Consider the following 26,278-nt stretch of genomic DNA (forward strand, 5'->3'; position numbering starts at 1 on the left):
TCTCCACATTGTGCCTGTAATCAACTAAAGCCCATGGGCCTTTTCCTTATGAACTACTACTAAGTTTTCTCCATTATTTCTTGCCTAGCTTGTTGTTGCTGATGTTTATTTGGGACTTAAGTGTAGAACTTTTACATTTATCAATCTTAGACCTCATCTTATTCATTTAGGCCTGTGCACCCAGCCTGCAATCTCTCAATTCATATTCTCTCTCTCAACACCACAGCCGTCGTCCCTAGCTTTCTCTTAGCAGCGTATTAGAAAAGTTGACCCCTCTGTTTACATCAAATCCTTGGAGACAGATGTTGAATAGATGAATGTGACTCAGGGATCATAACTGAGTGTCTACTCTGTACCAATGGATAGAAAAACAAAAAGCTACAGTCCCTTGCCCTAGAGGAGCCCACAATAAAGTGAGGGTGATAGACACAGAGACGGCCATTTTCACACTGTGTGGTAGGAAGAATGCAGGGGGCTGTGGGGACACAGAGGAAGGGTATTTAATCCAGACTGTAGAGGGAAGGTGTTCAGGAAAGATCCCTCCCCAAGGAGATTGATGCCTGGCCTGAGTCTTGAAAGACGCAGAGGAGTTATCCAAGAAAATAGGAAAAGCAGGGGTATGGGTCGGGTGGAGGAAAGGAGCTTTCTGAGCAAAATGAAAATGGGTGTGTGTGAGTGACACACACACACAACTCTATTACTGGAGCTGAGGTGGGAATGAGGACACCTTGGGAGGAGTCTGGAGGGCTAAGCAGGAGTCAGGTAATGGAGGTCTGGTTTTCTAGACTAAGAAGAGGGAGGAGGACATCACTTGCTGATCCAAGAAACACTTAACAAAGCAGCTCTTTGTGCCCAGAGTTTGCTCTCTACCAGCTGGAATTAATCCCTTAATGAACTGCCTTTTGATGTGGCTATTCACCAAGCTTTAAATCTATCCTTGTTGCTCTATGCAGCAGCCATTTTGTCCACAAAAATATGGTAGAGAGAGCTACCATGGCACATGGCACAGCTCTCTCTACCATGTAAATTGTCAGTGTAAATACATTGACAATTCATATGTAAATACAGAACATCTATGGTATAACTCATTTTGTCCTCTACTAACCTCATCAGTGATGCGTAATGAGGTGCTTTGCCATAGCTCATTGTTAGGAATCGCTCTTAAGCACTCTTGGTATTTGATTTCCAGAATCTAACTTTAAAAGTTTTTTTTGAAAAATGACATATTTGCCCATTTTCAGTCTGTAGGTGTCTCTCATGTTCTCCATGATTCTTTGAAAGTTGCCAATTTGATCCATGATTACATCTAAAGACCTTCCAAAGGACACTGGGATATATAAAGCTTGGTTTGGAAACATGATCTTACTTAACTCCTCTGGTGATTTCGTGGTCATTCATAGGCTTCTATACTTACAGTTGAAAGATATTTCTTGATGGATGTCTCAACTGTCCTGGGGCCTTTAACAGCTCCCTCCTGCTGCCAGGGATAACCCTGGCAACATGCCCTTTTTCACAGTTACCTTAGCCTCAAGAGAACAGGCAGACATCAGAAGCCAGCAAGTCCTTGACCAGATGGTTCTGTTTTGTCTCTCTCCTTTTTTAACAACACTTTATCCAAGCAATCAGATGGTTCCTTCTTTGGTCTTCTTGCTCCAAAGATAGCTGGTTCAAGGCCAGTTTTATCCTTGGCACTTTTCACAACCTTCAAAGCCCATTATTCTCAGTTAATAGCATTATCTCAATTCATATGGACAGTATGAAAGTAGATTTAGCATATATTTTGACAAATAGCTCTTTCCAGAAGCCCTGCTCCCTCCTCCCTCCTTCTATGGCTTTGCTTGAGCATCTCCTGGCTATAAGACCAGTTCATGTGAGCCTCACAAGAAGAGAGCACCTCGTTCCTGCTTAGATTATTGCATCCTTGTCAAATATGCCTGTCAAATACTCTCTCTTGACAACTCCTGTACACTCCCATCCCTAGGCATTACTTCTCCTACCATCATGATCAAGAGTAATTTATGGCTCTGCTAGCTTAGTGAGAATGAAGCTTAGGTGCTGTAACTCAACAACGGTTTTGTTGTCTTTGCAACAATTATAAATACAGATTATAATTTTCATTCTGGGCCAGGCATGGTAGCTCACTACTATAATCCCAGCACTTTGGGAGGCCGAGGTGGGCAGATCATTTGAGGCCAGGAGGTCAAGACCAGCTGGGCCAACATGGCGAAACCCTGTCTCTACTCAAAATACAAAAATTAGCCAGGTGTGGTGGTGCATGCCTATAATCCCAGCTACTTGGGAGGCTGAGGCATGACAATTACTTGAATGTGTGAAGCAGAGGTTGCAGCAAGCCAAGATCATGCCACTGCACTCCAGTCTGGACGACAAAACGAGACTCTGTCTCCAAAAAAAAAAAAAAAATCATTCTGGCAGTACTGGGCTACTCCATTTAGGACACAGAATATCCAGTTGAATCCAATACTAAAACAACATACACCAACATTAGAAGGTATGTTTGCTGTTGGGCTTAAGGGAAGCTTTTATTTTACTTTTAAAATGATAGTCCTAAGGAAAGGTTCTAAGTGGCTAGAGGAGTTATAGCCTTGATTGAAAGATAAAAATGATGTCTGCTAACTTCAGCTTATTCTCACCCAACATAATATTATACCCTATTTGCATTTTTGAAAAACTGCTGTGAATTGAGTGATTTTAAAAATTTGTTTTGGTTCTGCTCCCTTTATTTGAAATATAGGGAGCACCAGGTACTCCAGGTCTTCCAGGACCCAGAGGTGATCCTGGATTCCAGGGGTTTCCAGGCGTGAAAGGTACTGTTTTTGTGCATTGCTCTTTATATGCAAATACCATAACCTCAATTCATATTTTAGGGCACACAAGTGTTTGCTGAAGTACAGACAGCTGGGGTTAGTACAAATAGGACCTCAATACGAGTGAAGTAGGAAGGCTCCACTACACTATTTCAAGATTCTCTGAAATAGAGTATTTCTCCAAATCAATGGCTCTTGGTAACCTTCTTTTATTTGTGTAAAAGACTGTGATTGGAAGAGAAGTCTTACCACTTTATTAGTTCACATCAAAGCAAATATTCTCTATGTGCTGAAGAGAACTCCTAACGTAACTAACTCTAGGCTATTAGTAAAGCTAGAGTAATAAGCTGAGAAAGTAGGTAGCTATGACAACCAAGCAATATAATTCACCACATGGTAAAACAGGTTTTAATGTGACTTTGTATCTTACTGTAAATATCAAATTGGTTTCTGAACTCAAAAAGTGGACTCTTAGGGACCCTTCCCCTTCAATGTTAAAATACAAGTTCTTAATGCCTACTTCTGGAATATATTTCTTTACAGACTCATTAAGCATGACCTACTGGGTCCCAGTGACATGCCAAAACCTATGTGAACAAAATGAAATTGTAGCCCTTGTGACAGAACCCATAGGACAGAGCCTCCAGGCACACTTCTAGTATTTGTCCTTAGAGTCAATCATCAACCTGAAGAACTAGGAAACCCATTGATCTAAGTGGAATCACACTGTGTCTTTGTTTGTTTTTAGGAGAAAAGGGTAATCCTGGATTTCTAGGATCCATTGGACCTCCAGGACCAATTGGGCCAAAAGGACTACCTGGTAAATAAACGTCCTTACTATTGCTGTCAATGAAGAAAGGTAACGCATCTGTGAAGCCATCATCTTCTTCTTATGTTTATGTCAACAGGTGTACGTGGAGACCCTGGCACACTTAAGATTATCTCCCTTCCAGGAAGCCCAGGGCCACCTGGCACACCTGGAGAGCCAGGGATGCAGGGAGAACCTGGGCCACCAGGGCCACCTGGAAACCTAGGTGTGGGACTGGCAGCATTGACTTGGATCACTAGGAAGTGGTTGAACCAAAATACCTGTAAACTGCTTTGGAAACAGCTGATACAACTTCACAGAAAATGTTGAACATGATAGTGGTTTTCACAATCAGTCTTAGGATTGAGCTCATTTTACCCTTGACCAGCAAATAAAAGACCTTGGAATCTATTGAAAGCAGTTGTTCATAGTATAACTTGAACAAATACACTTTAGGGCAGCATTTTTTTAAATTATTTTTTATTAAGGTAAAGGTATGTCTATCTCCTCTGACAACTGTCAGTCTCGGGGCTCTATTTCTAAATGATTGTCTGAATATACCTGAGTTCTGTGAATTTATACTTTTCTAACATTTTGTACAGCAAAGTATTAGGAAAAAATGATTTAGAAATCTTTTCAAAATACTGGTGTTTGGAAATTGAACTAACCCCTCTACATAAGCACAGCATATCGTAATAGGCTTCTGAATGGAATGATTATGCCTTAAGTTTGTCTGAATCACCTGGGAGATAAAGATGTTACTTATTTGTTTGATCAATTCAGGGACATAGTGAATTCTGGAAGAATATAAATAAAAATTGCAGCACAATTTTAAACTGCCACATTTAGTATCCTCATAGTTCATTTTTGAGAGTCTTGTTTTCTGGGAAGTGGGGCTAACAAGTTAGGTGACTAATCATCCTAGCTTGCCCAGGACTGAGGATCTTCCCAGGATGCAGGACTTTCATTCCTGAAACTGAGAAAGTCCTGGGTTAACGGGATGGTTGGCCACCTTACTTTTCATCCTATATGATAAAATGCAATACAATGTTGGTTTTTGCCTAGGACCCTGTGGGCCAAGAGGTAAGCCAGGCAAGGATGGAAAACCAGGAACTCCTGGACCAGCTGGAGAAAAAGGCAACAAAGGTTCTAAAGGAGAGCCAGGTAAACCCCCAGCTTGTTTCCTCACCGAAGAAGTGCTATTTCGACATACAGAGAAGTCTTGTTCGAGTGGGCGACTATATGAGTTATCTAGGCCTTTTGAGTTTATGTTGTTCAGATCAGACCAAAGGCCAAGGATCAAATGTTCATTTGGAAGATGAGAATCAAGAATTATTGGAACACAGTATTTTTCTGACCTCTTAGCTGGTCAGATGGGCTCCAAACTGATGCACAGTTTAGCCTGAGGACAAATAGAACTAATAAGTCCTATGGGTGTTCTTCTTTCAAAAAGGCCAATACCTGTTTTTAATAACTTATAGGAGTTGTTAGTTAATAATTATTTATAGGAGCAGTACATAAGTATGTAGCTAGAAAAATATTACCTTGGTATGAGTAGAAGAGCAACTTAGTATCCTTTTTTAAGAAAGCCATCTTTTAAAAATGCCATTCTTCATGGTCGTGGGTGCCTGTAATCCCAGCTACTTGGGAGGCTGAGGCAGGAGAATCGCTTGAACCTGGGAGGTGGAGGTTGCAGGGAGCCAAGATCACACCACCGCACTCCAACCTGGGTGACAGACTCTGTCTCAAAAACAAAAAAAAAGCCAGTCTTGAATAGAATTCAACAATTCATGCGTGTCCTGAAAAGGGGCCTCTTAAATATAGTGTTTTATTCTGAACATATGCTGTATGTGTCAGTTTGATACCTGGATCAACATCTACCTTTTGCAGATGTTTCAAAGCACTCTTCTGGAAACTACCTCGATATACAAATCTTCTATTTTTAGGATTGCTGACTTTGTTAAAGCAAGAAAAAATTCTAAATGTGCTTTCTGAATTTACTGACATATATCATGCTCAGATCTACTATATTAAAATGGTAAAGACTGTAGACTTAAATTTTTAAAAATTCAAATGTGATGCTAATATAATACTAATTGCATAATTACATATGATTTAATATTGTCATAGGTGCACAGTAGAGTGCTATTAATCATTCAACTTTCCTTAAAGTGTGGTTTTTGAAGTGATAAACCATTCTTATTAATAATTCTATTAATTTAAAAATTTTAATGACCAAGGCTTTAATGCCCTAAGAATGGGGCAACAGCAAGAGCAAGGGCACTGCAATATAAACTTTGTTGAGAACTAATTAGCAAGTAGACAGTTCAATGCTATGGAGGCCTCACAAGAATGACAAAGGGATCTAGGAGTCAAACTGCACTGGCATAAACTGACAGCCCTGGCCCCTTTCTTGGAGATACAGAAATGCTTATCACACATTTGTATAAAAGCTCACTTCCAGTTCCTGCCCTGCTCAGCTAATCACTTTCCAATTCCTGTGCAGAGATGAGGAGACATCTTTTGTTTGGGGCCAACTATAGCTCCTCTGAATGAGGGCAGGGGTTAGGAAAAGAGAAAAATGTGTCTCCCCAATATGTTAAAACCATGGCAACTTGGATTTTTCAAGTAAGACATCAGACTGGAGAATTTGGATATGGCCTATTTTTAATTTCAAAAAACCACTCAAGGTCCCTGGAGGAGACAAGAGTGGGCAGAATTCAGAGAAAATTGAAAAAATGTATAATATTGGGGCTTTTACAAATTTCTGAGGAAAGTCCTGAATTCCGAGTCAGGACTAAACTGTGACCCTGCCTGACTCCCAGGGGCACGGATGTCCCAGGGGCAACAAAACTAATTCCTGTGATGATGTAGGCCCAAAGTCTAACCATCGCTGTTTTCTCTGTGATTCCTTAGGACCCTAGAGAACCATGGCCCAAGTCTGGTTGGGGAGGGAGTCAGCGTACAGTGGCAGCAGAAATGGATGGGAGTGAGGAAGTGGTAGCCAATGCCAATACCATAAATAATAGCCGTTCAATGAAAGAAAGGAGAAGGAAGTTCAAGAGGAATGGAAGAGAGGATAGCTCACTGGTCCTCATCTAGAACATGACAAGTGTGGATTAGCCTTGTCCAACTCCATACTCCAAAGTATAGAAAGTTTTTCTCCACAGAGAGAAAAATGTACAGAAACCATTTACTTTGTTTTTAACTCATATAAATAAACTAACCCTTATTACAGTGAAAAAAAAAGCCTTCTCTTCTTACTTGACTTACAAATTGATCAAAACTTCCTTGAAGTTTGAAACTTTAAAAAGAGCTTTCAATGTTTTCTGCAATTGTTTATTGTAGACAATGTTGCAATAATTTGTGAATTTATCAAAACCATAAGTAATTTTTGTTATCTACTCGAATAGACTAAGTTGTAGATATTTGATTTTTCCCCCATCACATTGTAGGAGGATTCATTCATTTATTCATAAAAAACATACATAAGACCTACCAGATGCAGGCAGGCCACTGTGCCAGGCCTCACAGAGGAATTCAAAGATAAAGACCTGATCTCAAAAAACGCATCAAATACACACAAACATTGATAAGAAGAGGCACTGTGTGATAAACTGCTTAACATTTAATAATACTGTTTGGCCATTTTTATAAGCCACTCTTCTCTAGGATTGCTTTCAATTTATGGGCTCAACATATATATACATATATTTAAATTAGTACTTTGAAAAAATGAGTTTAAGATTTTTGTGTATGTTGCAACATTTAGAATGTGTTTTTTGAAGGACCAGCTGGATCAGATGGATTGCCCGGTTTGAAAGGAAAACGTGGAGACAGTGGATCACCTGCAACCTGGACAACGAGAGGCTTTGTCTTCACCCGACACAGTCAAACCACAGCAATTCCTTCATGTCCAGAGGGGACAGTGCCACTCTACAGTGGGTTTTCTTTTCTTTTTGTACAAGGAAATCAACAAGCCCACGGACAAGACCTTGGTAATGTCCCAGTCCCAGTTGCCAGTTGTGCTGTTCCACATGCAGATTATAAATCTTTATAGCCTAGGATGCTTCCCTCTGAAGTTAAGTGTAAATAACCTTGAGTGTCTCCTGACACATTTTAAAGAGAGCAAATAAAACACTGGCCTGTCTAATTTTCATTCTGGAATGTAAAATGGTGGAAGGAGCCTAGCTCAGGAATGCTAGCCTAGCTCCTCCCATTCAGTGCAAACAATTCGCCCCTAAAACCCCCTAAACCACCTGTCTGCATTTATCTTTTTGGCGCTTTTTCTTTTTCTTTTTTCTTTTTCACACAGGGTCTCACTTTCATCACCCAGGCTGGAGTGCAGTGGTGCAATCACGGCTCACTGCAGCCTCCACATCCTAGGCTCAAGCCATCCTCCCACCTCAGACTCCCAAATGGCTGGGACTACAGGCACACGCCACTATACCAAGCTAATTTTTTTGATTTTCAGTAGAGATGAGGTCTGGCTATGCTGTCAAGGTTTCTCTCAAACTCTTGAACTCAAGCAATTCTCCCTCCTCAGCCTCCCAAAGTGCTGGGATTACAGGCGTGAGCCACCATGCCCAGCCCACCTGTTTGCTTTTCAATCTCACAAATAACTGCTTTTCTAAACCTTTATTTGGTTATTAGCTATTATGTACATATGAATAAGTGGGAATACTTTGAAGCAAAAACACTATCCCAACTGATCTATGCTAGCCCCCATGTTCTAAATCGATTAGAAAGAGCCACCGGAAGTATTAAAGGTGGGAGAAAGAAGATTTGTTTGCCTATTGGATCTTTGATTTCTATCAGTATGAAAACTTTTCAATACTACACTTTGCAGATAACTCTTTTGTGTTGTCTTTGTCCAGCTTTTGCTGCAGGTTACATTTAAATTAGCTTCTCTGTAGTAACGATGCTGAAAATAACTTTAACTTACTGAAAGTGATACTCAGTCTGATGTTTCATTAGGAACTCTTGGCAGCTGCCTGCAGCGATTTACCACAATGCCATTCTTATTCTGCAATGTCAATGATGTATGTAATTTCGCATCTCGAAATGATTATTCATACTGGCTGTCAACACCAGCTCTGATGCCAATGAACATGGCCCCCATTACTGGCAGAGCCCTTGAGCCTTATATAAGCAGGTAAAAATCCAATCCCCTAGTTTTACAATGGGACCAAGTGAATCACTTCCCTTGTAATGGAATGAAAGGCAGCACATGACAGTGCAGAAAGTGGCAATGCCGCCATAGTCTTTGTTTCATGTTACAGATGCACTGTTTGTGAAGGTCCTGCGATCGCCATAGCCGTTCACAGCCAAACCACTGACATTCCTCCATGTCCTCACGGCTGGATTTCTCTCTGGAAAGGATTTTCATTCATCATGGTGAGGAGAAAAGGAACAGGAGGTTTAGGGTAAAGACTACCTGTAGAATGTTACATTGTGCTGGGTAAAATGTGGTTCCCAGGGTCGATGCTGCCTGCTGTCCGTGTGTGCAACATGCCATAGACATTTCCTTGAAAATCTACAAATAGACTTTTTTTTTTTACTTTTGGTAAATAATGGAGTACTAAAAAAGACTTCTCAGGAGGAGATTACCTACAAATTCTATTATGAAATTTAGGTGAATAGTAGCTGCCTTTTATTGATAATGGAATGTCTCTTTTTATTATTATTTTTATCTTTTGAGACAGAGTCTCGCTCTGTCACCCAGGCTGGAGTGCAGTGGAGTGATTTTGGCTCACTGCAACCTCCGCCTCCCAGGTTCAAGTGATTCTCCTGCCTCGGCCTGCTGAGTAGCTGAGATTGCAGGTCTGTGCTACCATGCCCAGCTAATTTTTGTATTTTTAGTTTTTTGTTTGTTTTGTTTTTTTAGTAGAGACAGGGTTTCACCATATTGCCCAGGCTGGTCTCAAACTCCTGACCTCCAGTGATCTGCCCAACTCAGCCTCCCAAAGTGCTGGGATTACAGGCATGAGTCACTGCACCCAGCCTGGAATGCCTATTTTTTATAAGATAACTGCTTTATATACATTCTCTGTAATTTTTATGAAAACGCTCATAGGTAATTTCTATCATGTACAGTTTTACAAATAAGAATGAAGTACTTTCCCCAGGGTCTTATAACTATTTAGTGGAAAAGCTAGGATCTGAACCCAGGTCTATCTGCTCCAAAATCTGTGCCCCTTTTGACATTCATATGGAGACAAAAGCAAAGAAAAACAGTCTTTTAAAGAAAAAGCTTTCAGATGTAAATGCTAGTGAAGAAGTTTATGGATTGGCCATGTGTGACTGTGATGACTGTCATAGCTGCATGCAGGTGGTTCTTTCTTTTTTCTTTGTCTCTTGAGACAGAATCTCCCTCTGTCGCCCAGGCTGGAGTGCAGTGGTGCAATCTTGGCTCACTGCAATCTCCACCTCCTGGCTCACTGCAATCTCTGCCTCCAGGGTTCAAGCAATTCTCTTGCCTCAGCCTCCTGAGTAGCTTGGACTACAGGCACACGCCACCATGCCGGCTACTTTTTGTATTTTTAGTACAGACATCATTTCACTATGTTGGCCAGGCTGGCCTCAAACTCCTGACCTCAAGTGATCTGCCTGCCTAGGCCTCCCAAAGAGCGAGCTGGGATTACAGGTGTGAGTCACTGCTCCTGGCCACATAGGTGGTTATTTCTAATCTGTAGCATCGCTCATGATCATTCCTCCCCTTTCTTTACTCACAGTTGCCCATTCATTCAAAAAAAAAAAAAGTAGAGAATTGAAAATTTGAACCCCAATGGACAGAGTGTTTATTCAGATTTTTAAAATTGTGGTAGTTCACAAGTGCAGGTTCTGAGGGCACCGGGCAAGCACTGGCCTCCCCTGGCTCCTGCCTGGAAGAATTCCGAGCCAGCCCATTTCTAGAATGTCATGGAAGAGGAACGTGCAACTACTATTCAAATTCCTACAGTTTCTGGCTGGCTTCATTAAACCCAGAAAGAATGTTCAGGTAACTATTCACCATCAAGCTTAATCTGATGACTCAATTGCAGAACTATTCAAAGGTTGCCTGTGTTCTTGGGTCAACGAGTAGCCATGATTTTGTACTACTGTGCCAATAAAGACAAAATATGGGTTTTGTCATCACTAAATACATTTAATATTTGTATGTGAATTTATAGTAAATTACTTGATACAATCAAAAAATGATCTCTCATCTGAATTTACTGTATTGAAAGACTTGTGAATAATGTGGATAATTTAAAGGGTGGAAGTAGTTTTTATTACCAAAAAGATGATCTGTAAGTTTTCATCAAGGCCTATGTTTCTTTAATGCTGCTGAAATATGACTAAAATTATAAAATGCCACCATATATACCTTTTCAGAAATATACTTCTTCCATAAAGAGAAATAGTCCATTAATATAATAAATTTCTCTCCTTTTTTTTTTTCTTGAGATGGAGTCTCGCTCTGTTGCCCAGGCTGGAGTGCAGTGGCACGACCTGGGCTCACTAGAACCTCCACTTCCCAGGTTTAAGTGATTCTCCTGCCTCAGCCTCCCGAGTAGCTGGGATTACAGGCGTATGCCACGACACTCATCTCATTTTTGTATTTTTAGTAGCGATTGGGTTTCACCATGTTGGCCGCTGGTCTGAAACTCCTGACCTCAATTTATCCTCCCACCTCAGCCTCCCAAAGTGCTGGGATTACAGGCGTGAGCCACCACGCCCGACCCTGTAATAAATTTCAAAATAGCAAAAATATTCATTAATAAAACAAACTCAGCAAAAATTCCCTTTTATGCATAAATAAATGAGTTTTTTTGGTTTGTTTTTATTTCAGAAAGCCTATTCCATCAACTGTGAAAGCTGGGGAATTAGAAAAAATAATAAGTCGCTGTCAGGTGTGCATGAAGAAAAGACACTGAAGCTAAAAAAGACAGCAGAACTGCTATTTTTCATCCTAAAGAACAAAGTAGTGACAGAACATGCTGTTATTTAGGTATTTTTCTTTAACCAAACAATATTGCTCCATGATGACTTAGTACAAAGTTTCAATTTGTTTCCCCACAAAACAAAGCAGTTCTTTCAAGTCAGTTCTGTGATCTGGGTCTCTAATCTGTGCTGTTTCAAAGTTCTCTGTGGCAAAGCAGCAACTATTCACAAAATATCACCAAAAACCTATTCCACTTACATCCAAGGCACTGTCACTATGGTGATTGTATGAAGTTTGAATGCTGCAAGTTATGAAATATTTGGCCCGCTGGATTCCCACATTTGTCTTCTTCCTGTCTTTAAGACTCAGGGAGGCTAAATCAGTGTTTGATTGCCCCGCCAACCCTTCCTGAAACTTCAGACCCTGGGTAGGGGAAGAGAAGGGGGCATGTGGTATCCTGGAGCATTGTGTATAGAACTGGACTTTCAGACCTGCTGAGGACCGTAAGGCCTGATGGAACACAGAACTGAACTGAGGTTCATGGATTTTCCAGGACTGTTTCAAACATGCCCATTACTAATGGCAAAAGGGGGTTCCCTGATGGAACCAAAATACCCTTGGAAATACTGTATGGTTTTGTTTTGTTTTGTTGGTTTTTAAAGATTTTTGTTTGTTTATTGAATTCATTTCACTGTAGCTCTAAAATCTGCTTGTATTCAAAGCATATAAAATTTTCCCCCTTAGTGAATTAGTTTTAAAATGATATTGTTATATACATACTATGAAATATGTATAACTTTAACTTCTGTTTTACCAGCATACCCACACAAATAACAAGAATACTACTTATGAAATGTGCACTTTATCCTCATTCCATAAATGTTGGTGCATACCTTATGTAAGGGAGCAGTTCAATAATCCATGAAAGAACTTAAGGCATTTGTTGGTTTATCAGACTCGGAATCTATTTTTTCATTGCTCTGAATATGTCATCACTCTAGGTTTTACAGATTTATTCCTTTGTTATTTCTCTAATTCTTCCTTTGTGGGAAAAAAAAAGCAATACTTTTTATGTTATATGTTGTTCTTACAAACCATACTGAAAGAGTCCATTGTTTAAAAATCTTAATGTATCAAACTGTATAATTTGGCCGCTGTATGTCTTAAAACCTGCTTTTCAATGTGTTGATACATTCCCAAGGTTACTTAATTCAACTTAACTATCATGTTATTCAGCACCAAGCATGTCCCAGGCACTGTACTAACCTACAGAGATGCTAAGAGAAAAAAGAGACTTGTTTCTGATCTAATATCCCAGAAAAAGTAACTCATTGCTCTGTTAAGGATCTCACATATACAAGTAGCTTCCCTCCCCTCTAGTTTTTTCTTCCTTTTCACTGCTGTTATATTTCATCATAATTCAGCAGGCCCAAGTAAAGGTTAAAAATAAGGTCTATGCCTAGGGAAACCCAGGGCTTCTAGTTTCTCTTAGAAAAGCTAAGAGAAGATAAGGTCTGAATAATAGCAGAAAAACCAACATCTACAAAACATTAAACTAGTGTTATACTTGATGATAACACTATTTGATGAGTCTTAGAGTCCAGACACAAAGAGACAAAGCTTTGAAGATGCTTTTTGATCTACCTAGGTGGAGTTGGTGGTGCTGATATTTAAATTCAGGCTACTGCTTCAATCTCAATTGCTTTGTAAGTGAAAAACATGACCCAGAGGACAGCACAGACTATGGCCATGGCTCACATGGTTTACATCCTTCGCTGCTCACATGTTTGCTGTCAAGCCATTTTTACATCTAAACTAAGATGTGCAGCATTTCACTTATTTAGATTCACTTAACAAATAAATTTTTCTGCTTTAAAAATGTCTTATTGTCCCAAGTGTACTATAGCGGCATATAGAGCTAGCTAATCTCTACAAACCCTCTGTAGGCCAGTAGTTCTCAAAGTGTGGTCTCTGGAAGAGCAGTATCAGCATCATCTGGGAACTTGTCACAGATGCAGATTCTAGGGACCACTCCAGACCTACAGAATCAGAAACTCTTGGGGGAGGGCCCGAAATATCTATGTTTTACCAAGCCCACCACATGATTCTGATGTACTCTAAATACTGAGAAAACCTGTTCTAGACAAATACCCAAGCAACAACTCTACAGGCAGTTACCCAGTATGGCTGGCTACAACTGCTCCATCCGTGCCTCTTTTTAAAGTTCAAACTCACAGGTGACTCTAAGGTTATCTACTTTTACTCATAAGTAAAAGCCCTAGATTGGTGCTAATGTCAAACCACTGGCCTCCACTCAGGCCTCCATCTTCTCATGCCCTCTTACCAGTATTTAACTTCTGAGGAAGACAAGTGATGCTAAAACCTGAAATTCCAACGAAGCCATAGGAACAGCTGTTCAGTCGCACTTCTAAGACTTTACTTAGCAGTAAATTATAGCTCATGTGCATTATTTTCCAGATAACTTAGCTTATGAGTAGCGTATACAATTATGAAGATTTAATATTACAGATAAAATGTAACCTGTTTCTTTAAAATTGGGGCTTCAACTTTGGAATTTCACAGCGTGCTAAAATAACAGATTTCTCAGAAGTCTTTCAGCAAGATAAACATTATTAAGTAACTTATTTATGAAAGTATTAAAATGCTTACATTTGAATTTGATGGCTAACTTACAAAGATTCTCTATGTATCAAATGTAACTTACTGCTACTAAACTTAATTTAATATTTACTCTATAACCAAATGAAATATATTTAAAATATATTGAATATTTTATATTGTTATATCCTGACAAGATTATAATATTTTAATGTACTAATATTTCTGTAATTATATCTAAAATATTATTTTATTGTATTGCCTAAGAATAAACATTTTTTAAATTGGAGCTGGTCCTTTTTTTTCAAAATGGAAATAAATTTTTTTTGGATTGTAAGAATAACAGATGTTCACTGTAAAAAGAATAGACAATACAGAAGTTATGAAGAAGAATATAAAAATGGCCATGATCTAATCCTCACTCCCATCCAAGATAAGTGATAAATCTATTTTTAAACAAAAATGAGATAAAAGTATGCTATTTTGTCACCAGGATTTTTTTTTTTTTTTTTTTTTTTGAGACAGAGTCTCACTTTGTCGCCCAGGCTGGAGTGCAGTGGCATGATCTCGGCTCACTGCAACCTCTGCCTCCCGGGTTCACGCCATTCTCCTGCCTCAGCCTCCCAAGTAGCTGGGACTACAGGCGCCCGCCACCATGCCTGGCTAACTTTTTGTATTTTCAGTAGAGACGGGGTTTCACTGTGTTAGCCAGGATGGTCTCAATCTCCTGACCTTGTGATCCACCCACCTCGGCCTCCCAAAGTGCTGGGATTACAGGCGTGAGCCACCACGCCCGGCCTTTTTTGTCACCAGGCTTTTAAAAACTTAATACATAGTGGGCACATTTTCACACCAACAGACAAGAATTAATCATCATTTGCACCACAGTTCATTGCATCGGTTTATAACCTAAGATAATAAATCCCCAGTTGACAGACATTTAATTTAGTTATATTATAGACATATTGTACCTATGTCACCACAAGTTTGTCCAATTATTTCTTCAAGATAAATCTCTAGAAGGAACACTATAGAGTCAAAGGTCTCACACAATCTTAGGCTTTTGATATATATACAAAAATGCTCTCCAGAAAGGTTGCTAGAATTTTCAGCTGTGTCAACCATGTAATGAAAACACTCATTTCCCTATTAATTTACCAATACAGAATATTGCTGTTATTTTACATCTTTGCCTATCTCATTGCAGTGAGGCAGAATATTTGTCACTTTTAATTAGTGTTTTTTTTTAATCAAAGAAGCATTTTGATGATTGCCTGTTTTCCTGTGAAGGGCCTAATCATATCTTTGCTTATTTTTCTATTGAGGTATTTAAGGAGTCTTTACAAATCAGTAAAAAAAGCATATAGATTACAGAAATTATGGGTCATATATTTTGATACATGTTTCCCATTTATAATACAAATACTCCTTATTCAAGGAAAACAATTCATAAAATTTCAGATGTGGAGAGTTGGTAAAGAAAAAGGTTTTTAATATGCAAAATATAGGCTGGGCATGGTGGCTTGTGGCTGTAATCCCAGCACTTTGGGAGGCCTAGGTGAGTGGGTCACTTGAGGTCATGAGTTCAAGACCAGCCTGGCCAACATGGTGAAACCCCATCTCTACTAAAAATACAAAAATTAGCTGGGCATGGTGGCGGACACTGTAATCCCAGCTACTTGGGAGGCTGAGGCAGAGGAATCGCTTGAACCCGGGAGGCAAAGACTGCAGTGAGCCAAGGTCGCGCCACTGCACTCCAGCCTGGGCAACAGAGTGAGACTCTGTCTTAAAATACATATACATGCAAAATATGAAATATCATAGAGAAGGAACTTTCATGCTGCATTAAATGGCAATAATGATATAATCAAGGGAAGAAATGGAATGAATAGTGATCCGAGGTAATAATTCTAAGAAGACCAAGAAAATTGTTGCTCACATAAATACTTCAGAAACACTGTCACCTATTGTCATAGGTGGGCCAAAAAAAATCTAATTTGAAAAGACTTTGAGTAAAAAAGTACTAATCCTTTTCAATGAACTTACTTTTACTTCGAGTAAGTCAAAGAATGAATGCTGTGTTTGAGCACATTCTCTATTTATAAGCTCGTTTGGAAAGAAAAATTTTGATTAAGCCCTAATGGATTCTTAGTAATCTATTGGCAGGAGACTGACAAAAAAGTGATTGCCTCCTTCAGTTTGTGCCATTGGCATCTAACTCATCTCACCCTAATCCCAGCTCTACCTATTAGAAATTAACAGATAAGCAAACACAGAGGAAAATGTAATTGGTTTTTAACAACCAGGCTAAACTTAAATATTTAGATAAATATGATCCTTCCTAGGATTTTGCAGACTCCATGCTTTTTCTAAAAATACTGACTGCTCAAAACCTTTTTAGAATGATTGCTTTGGAATTATAATATCTTCAATTCCAATTTTTGAGCCAAACAAGGAGCTAGGTCTCATTATTTTATATCCAAGACCTACAACATGCTTGGCTTGTTGTAGACCTACAATATGTTTGGCTCCACAGCATATACTTAGATGAGTGAGACACAGACCTTGGTCTCAAGCATAGAGTTTACAATCTGGTAGGGGAAAATAAGACAAATACATGGATAACTTTAATACTAGACAGAACATGATTAAGTGCTCTAAGGGACAACAAATACTGGTTCAAAAGTTGGAGGCCTCAGGAAAGAATTCATAAAAAGAGGGGATATTTTCAGTGGTCCTTTAAGGGCAGTTAGGATTTCAAGAAGCAGAAGATGGTCAGAAGCAGGGTGGCATTCCACGTGGCAGAAATAGCATGGATGAAGCTAAGTAGTTAGGAAAAGATGAGGCAATCTCAGGGAACAATTAATGGCCAAGAATATATGATATATATTTATATACATACAGAGTGGTAAATAAAGAAGCATGGCAGGAGATTAAGACCATGTTGGGCAGGGTTTAGAATACCAGGTTGAACTTGTACTTCATTGATTGCTACTAGAGATTCAGTGAAGATCGTGAGCAAAAGAGTGGAATTACCATATAACCAATAACCTGGAAGATCCAATATTTAATATATGGTACTTGGTAGGCTATTTCATAGTTTCAAATTTTTTAAAAAATTACTGGATTGCAGTTATGAACTTTTGAATTGGAAGATAACTATAAATCATCAATTTTCTTTGAAACTGGGGCTTCATATTTGAGATGCCACAATTTATAAACATTGGTTCTACGTAGACCCAATGTCTAAGAATTGGAGAAATAAAAATACTGGGGATGAGGAGGCCAGTTAAAAGGATAACAGCCCAGATGATGGGTGATCATCTAGGAGTAGGAAAAGAATGGATAAAGCAGAAAGCTGGCATTGAAGAGGGACAATCTAAAGGATGAAGGATACGAGGGAAAATAAACCATTTTACCAAGAAGACATATGTTCATCACAGCACTATTCACAATAGCAAAGAAAGGGAATCAACCAAAGCACCCATCAATGGTGGATTAAAGAAACTGTGGTACATACACACCATGGAATACTACACAGCCATAAAAAAGGAAGAAATGATGTCCTTTGCAGCAACATTGATGCAGGTGGACCATTATCCTAAGTGAATTAACACAAATGCAGAAAACCAAACACCACATGTTCTCACTTAGAAGTGGGAGCTAAGCATTGGGTACACATCGATATAAAGATGGCAACAACAGACACTAGGAACTACTAGACGTGGGCGAGAGGGATGGGGGCAAGTGCTGAGAAACTACCTAGTGGGTCCTATGCTCACTATCTGAGTGACAAGAACATTCATACCCTAAACCTCAGCATCACACAATATACCCATGTAACAAACCTGCACATTTACCCCTTGAATCTAAAATAAAAGTTGAATTTAAAAAAAAAAAAAAAGAAAGGATGGAGTGGCCGGGTGTGGTGGCTCATGCCTGTGATCCCAGCACTTTGGGAGGCCAATGCGGGTGGATCACCTGAGGTCAGGAGTCCAAGACCAGGCTGGCCAACATGGTGAAACCCCATCTCTATTAAAAATACACACACACACACACACACACACACACACACACACACACACAAAATTAGCTGGGTGTGGTGGTGGGTGCCTGTAATCCCAGCTACTCAGGAGGCTGAGGCAGGAGAATTGCTTGAACCCACGAGGCAGAGGCGATCACTCTGTTGCACTCCAGCCTGGGTGACAAAAGTGAAACTCTGTCTCAAAAAAAAAAAAGGTATGTGTGGAAAGAAAGATAGATAGATCTATGAGAAGGGATACTAGCTTATGCAATTGAGGAGGCTGAAACATCCCACAATATGTTATCCACAAGCTGGAGAACGAGGAAAACTGGTAGCATGGCTGAGTTCAAATTTGAAGGCCTGAGAAGGTGGGCACCACTTGTGCAAGTCCTGGAGTTCAAAGACTGGAGAATCTGGATATCTCATGTTCAAGGGCAAGAGAAGTGTCCCAGCTCCAGAAGAGAAAGAGCAAATTTGTCTTGCCTCTGCCTTTTCGTTCTACACGGGCCCTCAGCTGATTGGATGGTGCCTGCCCACATTGGTAAGGGCAGATCTTCCTTACTCAACCCCCTGATTAAAATGTCAATCTCTTCCAGCAACACCCTCACCGGCATACCCAGAAATAAAGCTTTACCAACTATCCGGGTACCCTTTAATACAGTCAAGTTGACACCTAAATTTGACCATCACATAGGACTTGGGTGACAGTGAAAGATAACTTCGGTACTTTGAACCCTGATGACTGGGGAGATAACTTGGCCATTAACTGAAAAAAAGGAATTCAGAAGATGGTATCTGGAGCGAGAAGAGTGGAAAAAATCTGAGTTGGAAACCCTGCTGGGATCAAAGCTCCAATGGGACACTTAAGTAGAACTGGCTAGAACCAGTGCAACAGGGTAAGACTAGATGGATGAGATAACTTAGATTTATATATCACCCTTTCCAACAAAAGATTTGAGGCAACCATGGTTGCAAAAATAGTCAATGATGGATTAAATCATAAGACAGGAATCTCCACATTAATGTTGCAAAAAGAAATATATATTACAATGAATATACTAAATATAAATATATATTACACAAAATGAGGGAGTAGAGTTCCCACATAAGGAAGAGAAAATGCCTTTGCTCTGAGAATCGTCTACTAGACAGTGTTAGGTACTTTGAGACACACTGTCTCATTTAATTTAACAAAAAACAAATGACGCAGGAAGATAAAGGACAATGAGGTTTATGGAAGAAGACATCTTGTTTGGTAATTGGATCACAATCTTTATTTGAAAGTTATTTCAAAATGTTTTTCTTTGAGGGGAGTACAGGATTAAAAGCCAAATTGTAAGTAACTAAGAAGTGGAAAGGTTAGTGAAGCAGGAGGAACATCATTTCTAAAGGTTTTAAAGGTTACGATTATAGATTGGTGCAAAAGTAATTGTGGTTTTTCCCATGGACAGTAATGGCAAACTGCAATTACCTTTGCACTGTTGATGAAAAAAGTCAAACTCCATAAAATATTTTTAGAGATTTATTCTGAGCCAAATATGAGTGACCATGGCCCGTGACACAGCCTTCAGGAGGTCCTGAGAACATGTGCCCAAGGTGGTCGGGGAGCAGCTTGGCTTTACATATTTTAAGGAGGCATGAGACATCAATCAAATACATTTAAGAAATATACTGGTTTGGTTCAGAAAGGCAGGACAATTCAAAGTAGGGGCTTCTGGGCTATAGGTAAATTTAAACATTTTCTGGTTGACAATTGGTTGAGTTTATCTGAAGACCTGGGACCCACAGAAAGGAACTGTTCAGGTTAAGATAAAGGACTGTGGAGACCCAGTTTTATTGTGCAGAGGAAGCTCTCAGCAGACTTTAGAGAGACAGTAGGTTGTAAAATTTTGTTTCTTATCGGAACTAAATGGGTGCCTGGCTCTTAGCTGATTATCTCCTAGATCTGGAAAGGAAGTGAGAGGTGACAATGTGTTAGCAGCCCTCGCTCACTCTCAGCGCCTCCTCGGCCTCGGCGTCCGCTCAGGCCATGCTTGAAGAGCCCTTCAGCCTGCCGCTGCACTGTGGGAGCCCCTCTTTGGGCTGGTCGAGGCCAGAGTCGGCTCTCTCAGCTTGCGGGGAGGTGTGGGGGGAGAGGCGCAGGCAGGAACCAGGGCTGTGTGCAGTGCTCGCAGGCCAGCACGCCTTCCGTGTGGGTGCGGGCTTGGCGGGCCCCACGCTCGAAGTGGCCGGCCAGCACCACCGGCCCCAGGCAGCGAGGGGCTTAGCACTCAGGCCAGCAGCTGCAGAGGGTGCGCCAGGTCCCCCAGCACTAGCAGCCCACCTGCGCCACGCTTGTATTCTCAGCAGGCCTCAGCCACCTCTCCACGGGGCAGGGCTCAGGACCTGCAGCTCGCCATGCCCGAGCCACCCCCACCATGGGCTCCCTCACAGCCTGAGCCTCCCTGATGGGCACCGCCCCCTGCTCCATGGCGCCTGGTCCCATCGACCGCACAACGGCTGAGGTGTGCATGTGTGCAGCACGGGACTGGAGGGCAGCTCTGCCCGCAGCCCCAGCACAGGATCCACTAGGCAAAGCCAACTGGACTCTAGAGTCCGGTGGGGTCTTGGAGAACTTTTATGTCTAGCTGGAAGATTGTATATGCACCAATCAGCACTCTGTGTCTAGGTCGGGGTTTGTGGATGCACCAATCAGCACTCTGTATCTAGCTAATCTGGTGGGGACTTGGAGAACTTTTATGTCTAGCTAGAGGATTGTAAATGCACCAATCAGCACTCTGTGTCTAGCTCAAGGTTTGTAAACACACCAATCAGTGCTCTGTGTCTAGCTAATCTAGTGGGGACTGGGAGAACTTTTGTGTCTAGCTAAAGGATTATAAACAGCAATCAGCACTCTGTGTCTAGCTCAGGGATTGTAAATGCGCCAATCAGCACTCTGTGTCTAGCTCAGGGATTGTAAATGCATCAATCAGTGCTCTGTGTGTAGCTAAAGATTTGTAAATGCACCAATCAGTGCTCTGTGTCTAGCTAATCCAGTGGGGACTTGGAGAACTTTTATGTCTAGCTAGACGATTGTAGATGCATCAATCAGCACTCTGTCTCTAGCTAAAGGTTTGTAAACGCAACAATCAGTGCTCTGTGTCTAGTAATCTGGTGGGGACTTGGAGAACTTTTATGTCTAGCTGGAGGATTGTAAATGCACCAATCAGCACTCTGTGTCTAGCTCAGGGATTGTAAATGCACCAATCAGCACCCTATCAAAACGGACCAATCAGCTCTCTGTAAAACGGACCAATCAGCTTTCTGTAAAATGGACCAATCAGCTCTCTGTAAAATGGACCAATCAGCAGGATGTGGGTGGGGGGGCCAGATAAAGGAATAAAAGCAGGCTGACTGGGCCAGCAGCGGCAACCTGCTGGGGTCCCCTTTCATGTTGTAGAAGGTTTGTTCTTTTGCTCTTTGCAATAAATCTTGCTGCTGCTCACTCTTTGGGTCCACGCTGCCTTTATGAGCTGTAACACTCATCGCGAAGGTCTGCAGCTTCACTCCTGAAGCCAGCAAGACCACAAACCCACCAGGAGGGACAAATAACTCTGGACAGGAGAAATGAACAATTCCAGATGTGCTGCCTTTAAGAGCTGTAACAGTCACAGCAAAGGTCTGCAGCTCCACTCCTGAAGGCAGCAAGACCATGAGCCCACCAGAAGAAAAAACTCCGGACACATCTGAACATCTGAAGAAACAAACTCCGGACACATGACACACCATCTTTAAGAACTGTAAGACTCACCGCAAGTATTCGCAGCTTCATTCTTGAAGTCAGCGAGACCAAGAACCCACCAATTCCAGACACGGAAGGAAGGAAAACAAAGGGGAAAGGAGATTCTCTACAGAATGTGGATTTTTCCCATAAGAGACTTTGCAGGACAATTTCAAGGTAGGGCAAGGAAAGATATTTTTGGGTAAAATATTTTTATTTTCTTCCTTGTTATGCCAGAGTCAGATTGGAAAGTAAGTCATGATATACATGGTTAAATAAAACCCATCTGATGTGCATTTATGGTTTGGAGAACATGACTCCCCAAACCCCTTAGATAGGAATTTGAGCAAGATAAAAAAATCAGAGCTTAGTCCTCAGAACCAACCTAATGCATGATCTCCCAACTTGATCTCTATCTTCCCACAAAAGATTGACTTGGAATGACTTATTATTCCTAAAATCAATCTATTCTTAAAGGCTTATTTGTCTCTGTAGGGTAGTTGTAAGAGTTAAAGAAAGAAGAGAGAAACACAAAAAGTGGCTCAACAATCAAGGATAGGTTTATTTTAGAGAATAAACCTGAGAGGGGCTTCTGGCCAATTTTGGTAAGGAGCATTCTCTCTTACAGACTAAGAGTATTTAAGGGTTTAGGGTGAGAGAGCTTATCACAGGCTTGGAATATTTCTGCTTGGAGGAGAAGTTTATTACAGGGTTGGAATGTCTCTGGTTGGAGGGGAGGGGTTATCTTGGGGCTGACATCGCTCCGGTCAGAGGGAAGGTTATCTTGGGGCTGGCATGTGTCTGGTGGGAGAGGGGTTTATCTTAAGAGTTAGAATGTTTCTGGTCGGAGGTGTCATTTGTGGTTTATGGTCATGCTGACAGCCATTAGGCTGATACCCTCTGGGTTGGATTTAGGTGGTTTTTGATCAAGGGGCACTTTAAAATGGCAGTGCTTCTGCTCTGTCAACAGTAGGATATGCCAACCCAAAATATGGCACTTTGGCATAAAGATTATTTTCGAGTCAAAGGCACTTAAAAAAAAAAAAAAACGAATGCAAAAAGGGCACTGTGGCTTTCCTTTTTCCTTCCTGAAAGCAGGAGATAAAACTTCCGTATGAAAGGTGCCCTCCCTGTATAAGGAGGAAGGGAGATGTTCTCCACACCAGAGACATGGAGTCAAAGCTGAGCTGTATCTGCACAAACTTACCGATTTTTATTTTCACTTTGTTACAACAACCTTTATCTTCTTAGTCACTTCTGCATTAACTGCACTAACCCAAATCTGTTTGTTTTCTCACATTTTCACAATTTACTATTTTTAGCCTTCCCTAGAAAAATGGAGACTCAAAAGCACTTAGGGTCCAACTGTTAATTTGGGTCTCCATTTTTCTAGGGAAGGCTCCAATGTAAATGTAAAAATTACTAAATAAAATTTGTATGGTTTCCTCCTGTTATGTTTTATGTCTCTATTTTACGTCAGTGGAGACTAAGCTCTGATTTTTTTTTTAATCTTGCTCAAATTCCTATCTAAGGGGTCTAGGGATTCATGCCCTACAATCCATAAATTCTCATCAGATGGGTTTTATTTAACCCTATATATTGTGACTTACTTTCCAATCTGACACTGGCATAACAAGACAAGAAACAAAATCAAAATATTTTACCGCAAAACATTTTTTTTAGTTTTTGACATATCTTGAAACGGCTCTGCAAAGCTGTCCTTTGTTGGGGGAAAATCTGCATCTACATAGAATTTCTATTAACATAGCTAGATCATTTTCTTCCAGGTCCTCCCAATCCTAAAGAGATTACGTAAGAATCTAGCACCTTTTAAAGATCTGAATAGGAAACATTTGTCATCCATTGTCTCTAAGGGCAGCCACTATAAGACTTCAAAAGAACCTTGGTCTCCACAATCTTTTATTTTAACCTCAACATGTCCTTTCTATGGGTCCCAGGTCTTCAACTGTCAACCAGAAAATGTTTAAATTTACCTACAGCCTTGGAAGCCCCTGCTTTGAGTTGTCCCACCTTTCTGAACCAAACCAATGTATTTCTTAAATTTATTTGATTGATGTCTCATGCCTCCCTAAAATACATAAAACCAAGCTGCGCCCCAACCACCTTGGACACATGTTCTCAGGACCTCCTGAGGGCTCTGTCACGGGCCATGGTCACTCACATTTGGCTCAGAATAAATCTCTTCAAATATTTTAGAGTTTGACTCTTTTCCTCATCAGTTTAATTCTTAGGCCCAGCCAAGACCCCAAGAGGGGAGAGGAAATATTTTCACTTTCCCTACACCAGTGTTAAGAAGCCCAAGAACGCAATTCAGAGGGCTTCCCAAATCATTTTGAAGAATGGTAACATCTCTAGAATATCAATTAGATCGTAGGGGAGTACATAAGTCATGTGTACACCTTTAGGTGTTTGTGAAAACCAAGGCATATAAAATATCACATTATTTGGCCTCAGTACATTCCCATACTGACAAGCACTGTACCATTTTTCCCCCGCTCTAACCAAGGGCTTCCTGGGGGGAGAGTCTGTGGTTGGGTGTTCAGAAGCAGAGAGTGCTCTCCCAAAGCTAAACGATGCCGCCAACTACTGTGAAACTTAACTTCCCCTCTCCCGGAATTCTCATGGAAGACAAGGTCTGATCAACCGAGGGCTTAAGAAGTATCAAATTGGAACTCATGGAATCACTGGCGGAGCTGATTTACATATGAGGATTCCTAAGCCTCACAGCATAGAAATTTTCATGCAGATGGTCCTGAAAAAGTTGTTTTAATTGGCTACCAAAGGTTTACCTTGCAAACACCAAGTTCTTAAAGATTACAAAATCTAATAAAGCCGAAGTGTGAATTAAACTTAACCGCAAGAGGAGTCACCTGCGGTCACCTCGTTTCGCCCACAACAAAGATGTCTGCGCATCGCTTACCGTGGAGCCGTTCCAGTGCGTGGGCCACGCGTCCGCCCTTTTCCGCGTCACATGACCACGAACACTCTTCCGCTACGGCTCCCAGAAGGGGCCAGCCCGCGCCTTTCGCGCTTCTGCCCTGGCCCTCTGCGGGCCGCTCCGTCGGTGCTGTTCCTGGGCGCCTCCGTGCTCTCAGCCAACCGCCTCTGAGAGCGCCCACTCGAGCGCCCCGGGAGCCAGAGGGCGGGGGTCCTCGCCGGGACCCTCCTGTGGGCCCAGGGGTGAGTGCTGACGTCTTCCCGACCCGCGACCTGCCGCCCGAGCTGGCTGCCAGGCCTATCGCCGCCACCGAGACCCTCCGGCCAACAGGGACCCGCGGTGGCCCCGGCCCCCCCGGTAGTGTCTCCCTGACCCGAGTCCCGTCCCCGGGCCTCTTGCCTTCAACCCTGGTCTTTCCTCCTCCCCGGGACCTTGAGTCCCCGAGGAGAGCGAGGGAGAGGAGCGCCTTCTGCAGGTGTTTTTGGGCGAACCTCTTCACCGTGTGTGGTTCGGCGTCTCCTTTTGTGGATTAACCCGGACTTTTCCGTCTGGAAAATAGGGGTTTGGGAAGCAGCGGGAGTCCCGTGAGCGTGAACGCCGGGCTTTGCAGGTCTTCGCTCATCCTTCCCTGCCAAGGCCCTGACACCTTACAGGATGACCTTAAACCTGCCTTGTTTAAAAGGAGGTTTTTGTGTTGTTTTGTGGCAAGTACATTTTGGAAAAGAAGGGCCTTGTTGGAAGCCCAGGTTGTGGCATCGCGGGTGGCTGCGGGCCACCCTGTCCGTCTGTGAGCATCCCTGCTCGCAGATGTGGCTGCAGGCAGTTGCTCTCGGGTTTCCTTCCAGGAGCTGGGAAGCCGGAGGAAAGCTGCGGTTCCTGTTCCGCCGAGCTTCTGACCTTCCTCTGCAGGACGTGTGCTATTATTATTACTAGCGTAAAAGAACACCCCTGTCTACCTCCCACAAAGTTAGAAGCAAAGGGCATTCTCGAGGGAAGAGCACCGTTTCAAAAGTGACATGTTTTTATTGGAGAACATTAAAGGGGGAACAAAAAAAAAGGTTTCTGGCCCTTCTGCCCAAATATAGAACCATTTGTATTCAGGCCTCTCATCCACCGAGAGACTTAAAATGATCACAAATGTTTTCTCTCCCTGCGTGAAAAACATTTTTTCTGCCTCAATTCCTTTGGCTAATGAGATCCCAAAAGAAAAACCCTTAGGAAAATTAGGACGATTTAGTTATATGTAGTAGTCTTTTCCCATGCAATGAAATTGCTTGGAGGACCTGCTATCTTTTGGTTTCAAAGGCTCGTATATTGGTTTTTCCATTCTTTCCTAAAGGAAATTGTGTTCTCTCC

General features: G+C 41.5%; 2 protein-coding genes and 1 long non-coding RNA gene across 46 annotated transcripts in view; 2 read left to right on the forward strand and 1 right to left on the reverse strand.

Moving 5' to 3' along the window:
• Nucleotides 1-14,468, forward strand: part of COL4A3 (collagen type IV alpha 3 chain) — a 148,615-nt gene extending 134,147 nt beyond the window's left edge. For 3 of the 6 annotated variants that reach the window (XM_009444461.5, XM_016950597.4, XM_516130.8), the window contains 9 exons: nt 2,753-2,825; nt 3,574-3,645; nt 3,734-3,859; nt 4,699-4,797; nt 7,422-7,631; nt 8,611-8,788; nt 8,916-9,030; nt 10,461-10,633; nt 11,468-14,468. In XM_009444461.5, coding sequence (XP_009442736.1) covers nt 2,753-2,825; nt 3,574-3,645; nt 3,734-3,859; nt 4,699-4,797; nt 7,422-7,631; nt 8,611-8,788; nt 8,916-9,030; nt 10,461-10,633; nt 11,468-11,552 — 1,131 coding nt within the window. In that variant the 3' untranslated portion in view covers nt 11,553-14,468. Of the gene's footprint in view, nt 1-2,752; nt 2,826-3,573; nt 3,685-3,733; nt 3,860-4,698; nt 4,798-7,421; nt 7,632-8,610; nt 8,789-8,915; nt 9,031-10,460; nt 10,634-11,467 lie in introns of those variants that run through there. The other 3 variants (XM_054679438.1, XM_063790824.1, XM_016950598.4) reach the window with 3 other exon arrangements.
• Nucleotides 1-25,042, reverse strand: part of LOC104005402 (uncharacterized) — a 91,025-nt gene extending 65,983 nt beyond the window's left edge. For both annotated transcript variants that reach the window (XR_010149906.1, XR_001716489.4), the window contains exons 1-2: nt 24,905-25,042; nt 5,178-5,373 (exon numbers count right to left, since the gene is read on the reverse strand). This is a non-coding gene — a long non-coding RNA (uncharacterized LOC104005402). The remainder of the gene's footprint in view (nt 1-5,177; nt 5,374-24,904) is intronic.
• The window catches only part of MFF (mitochondrial fission factor), a 32,297-nt gene continuing 30,972 nt past the window's right edge, over nt 24,954-26,278 (forward strand). For 20 of the 38 annotated variants that reach the window (XM_009444444.4, XM_516131.7, XM_054679442.2 and 17 more), the window contains exon 1: nt 25,025-25,164. The gene's annotated coding sequence lies outside the window, so the exon portion shown is untranslated. Of the gene's footprint in view, nt 25,280-26,278 lie in introns of all 38 variants that reach the window. The other 18 variants (XM_009444446.3, XM_063790827.1, XM_063790837.1 and 15 more) reach the window with 4 other exon arrangements.

Source organism: Pan troglodytes, chromosome 13 (genome assembly GCF_028858775.2).
Source record: "Pan troglodytes isolate AG18354 chromosome 13, NHGRI_mPanTro3-v2.0_pri, whole genome shotgun sequence".
Classification (NCBI taxonomy): domain Eukaryota; kingdom Metazoa; phylum Chordata; class Mammalia; order Primates; family Hominidae; genus Pan; species Pan troglodytes.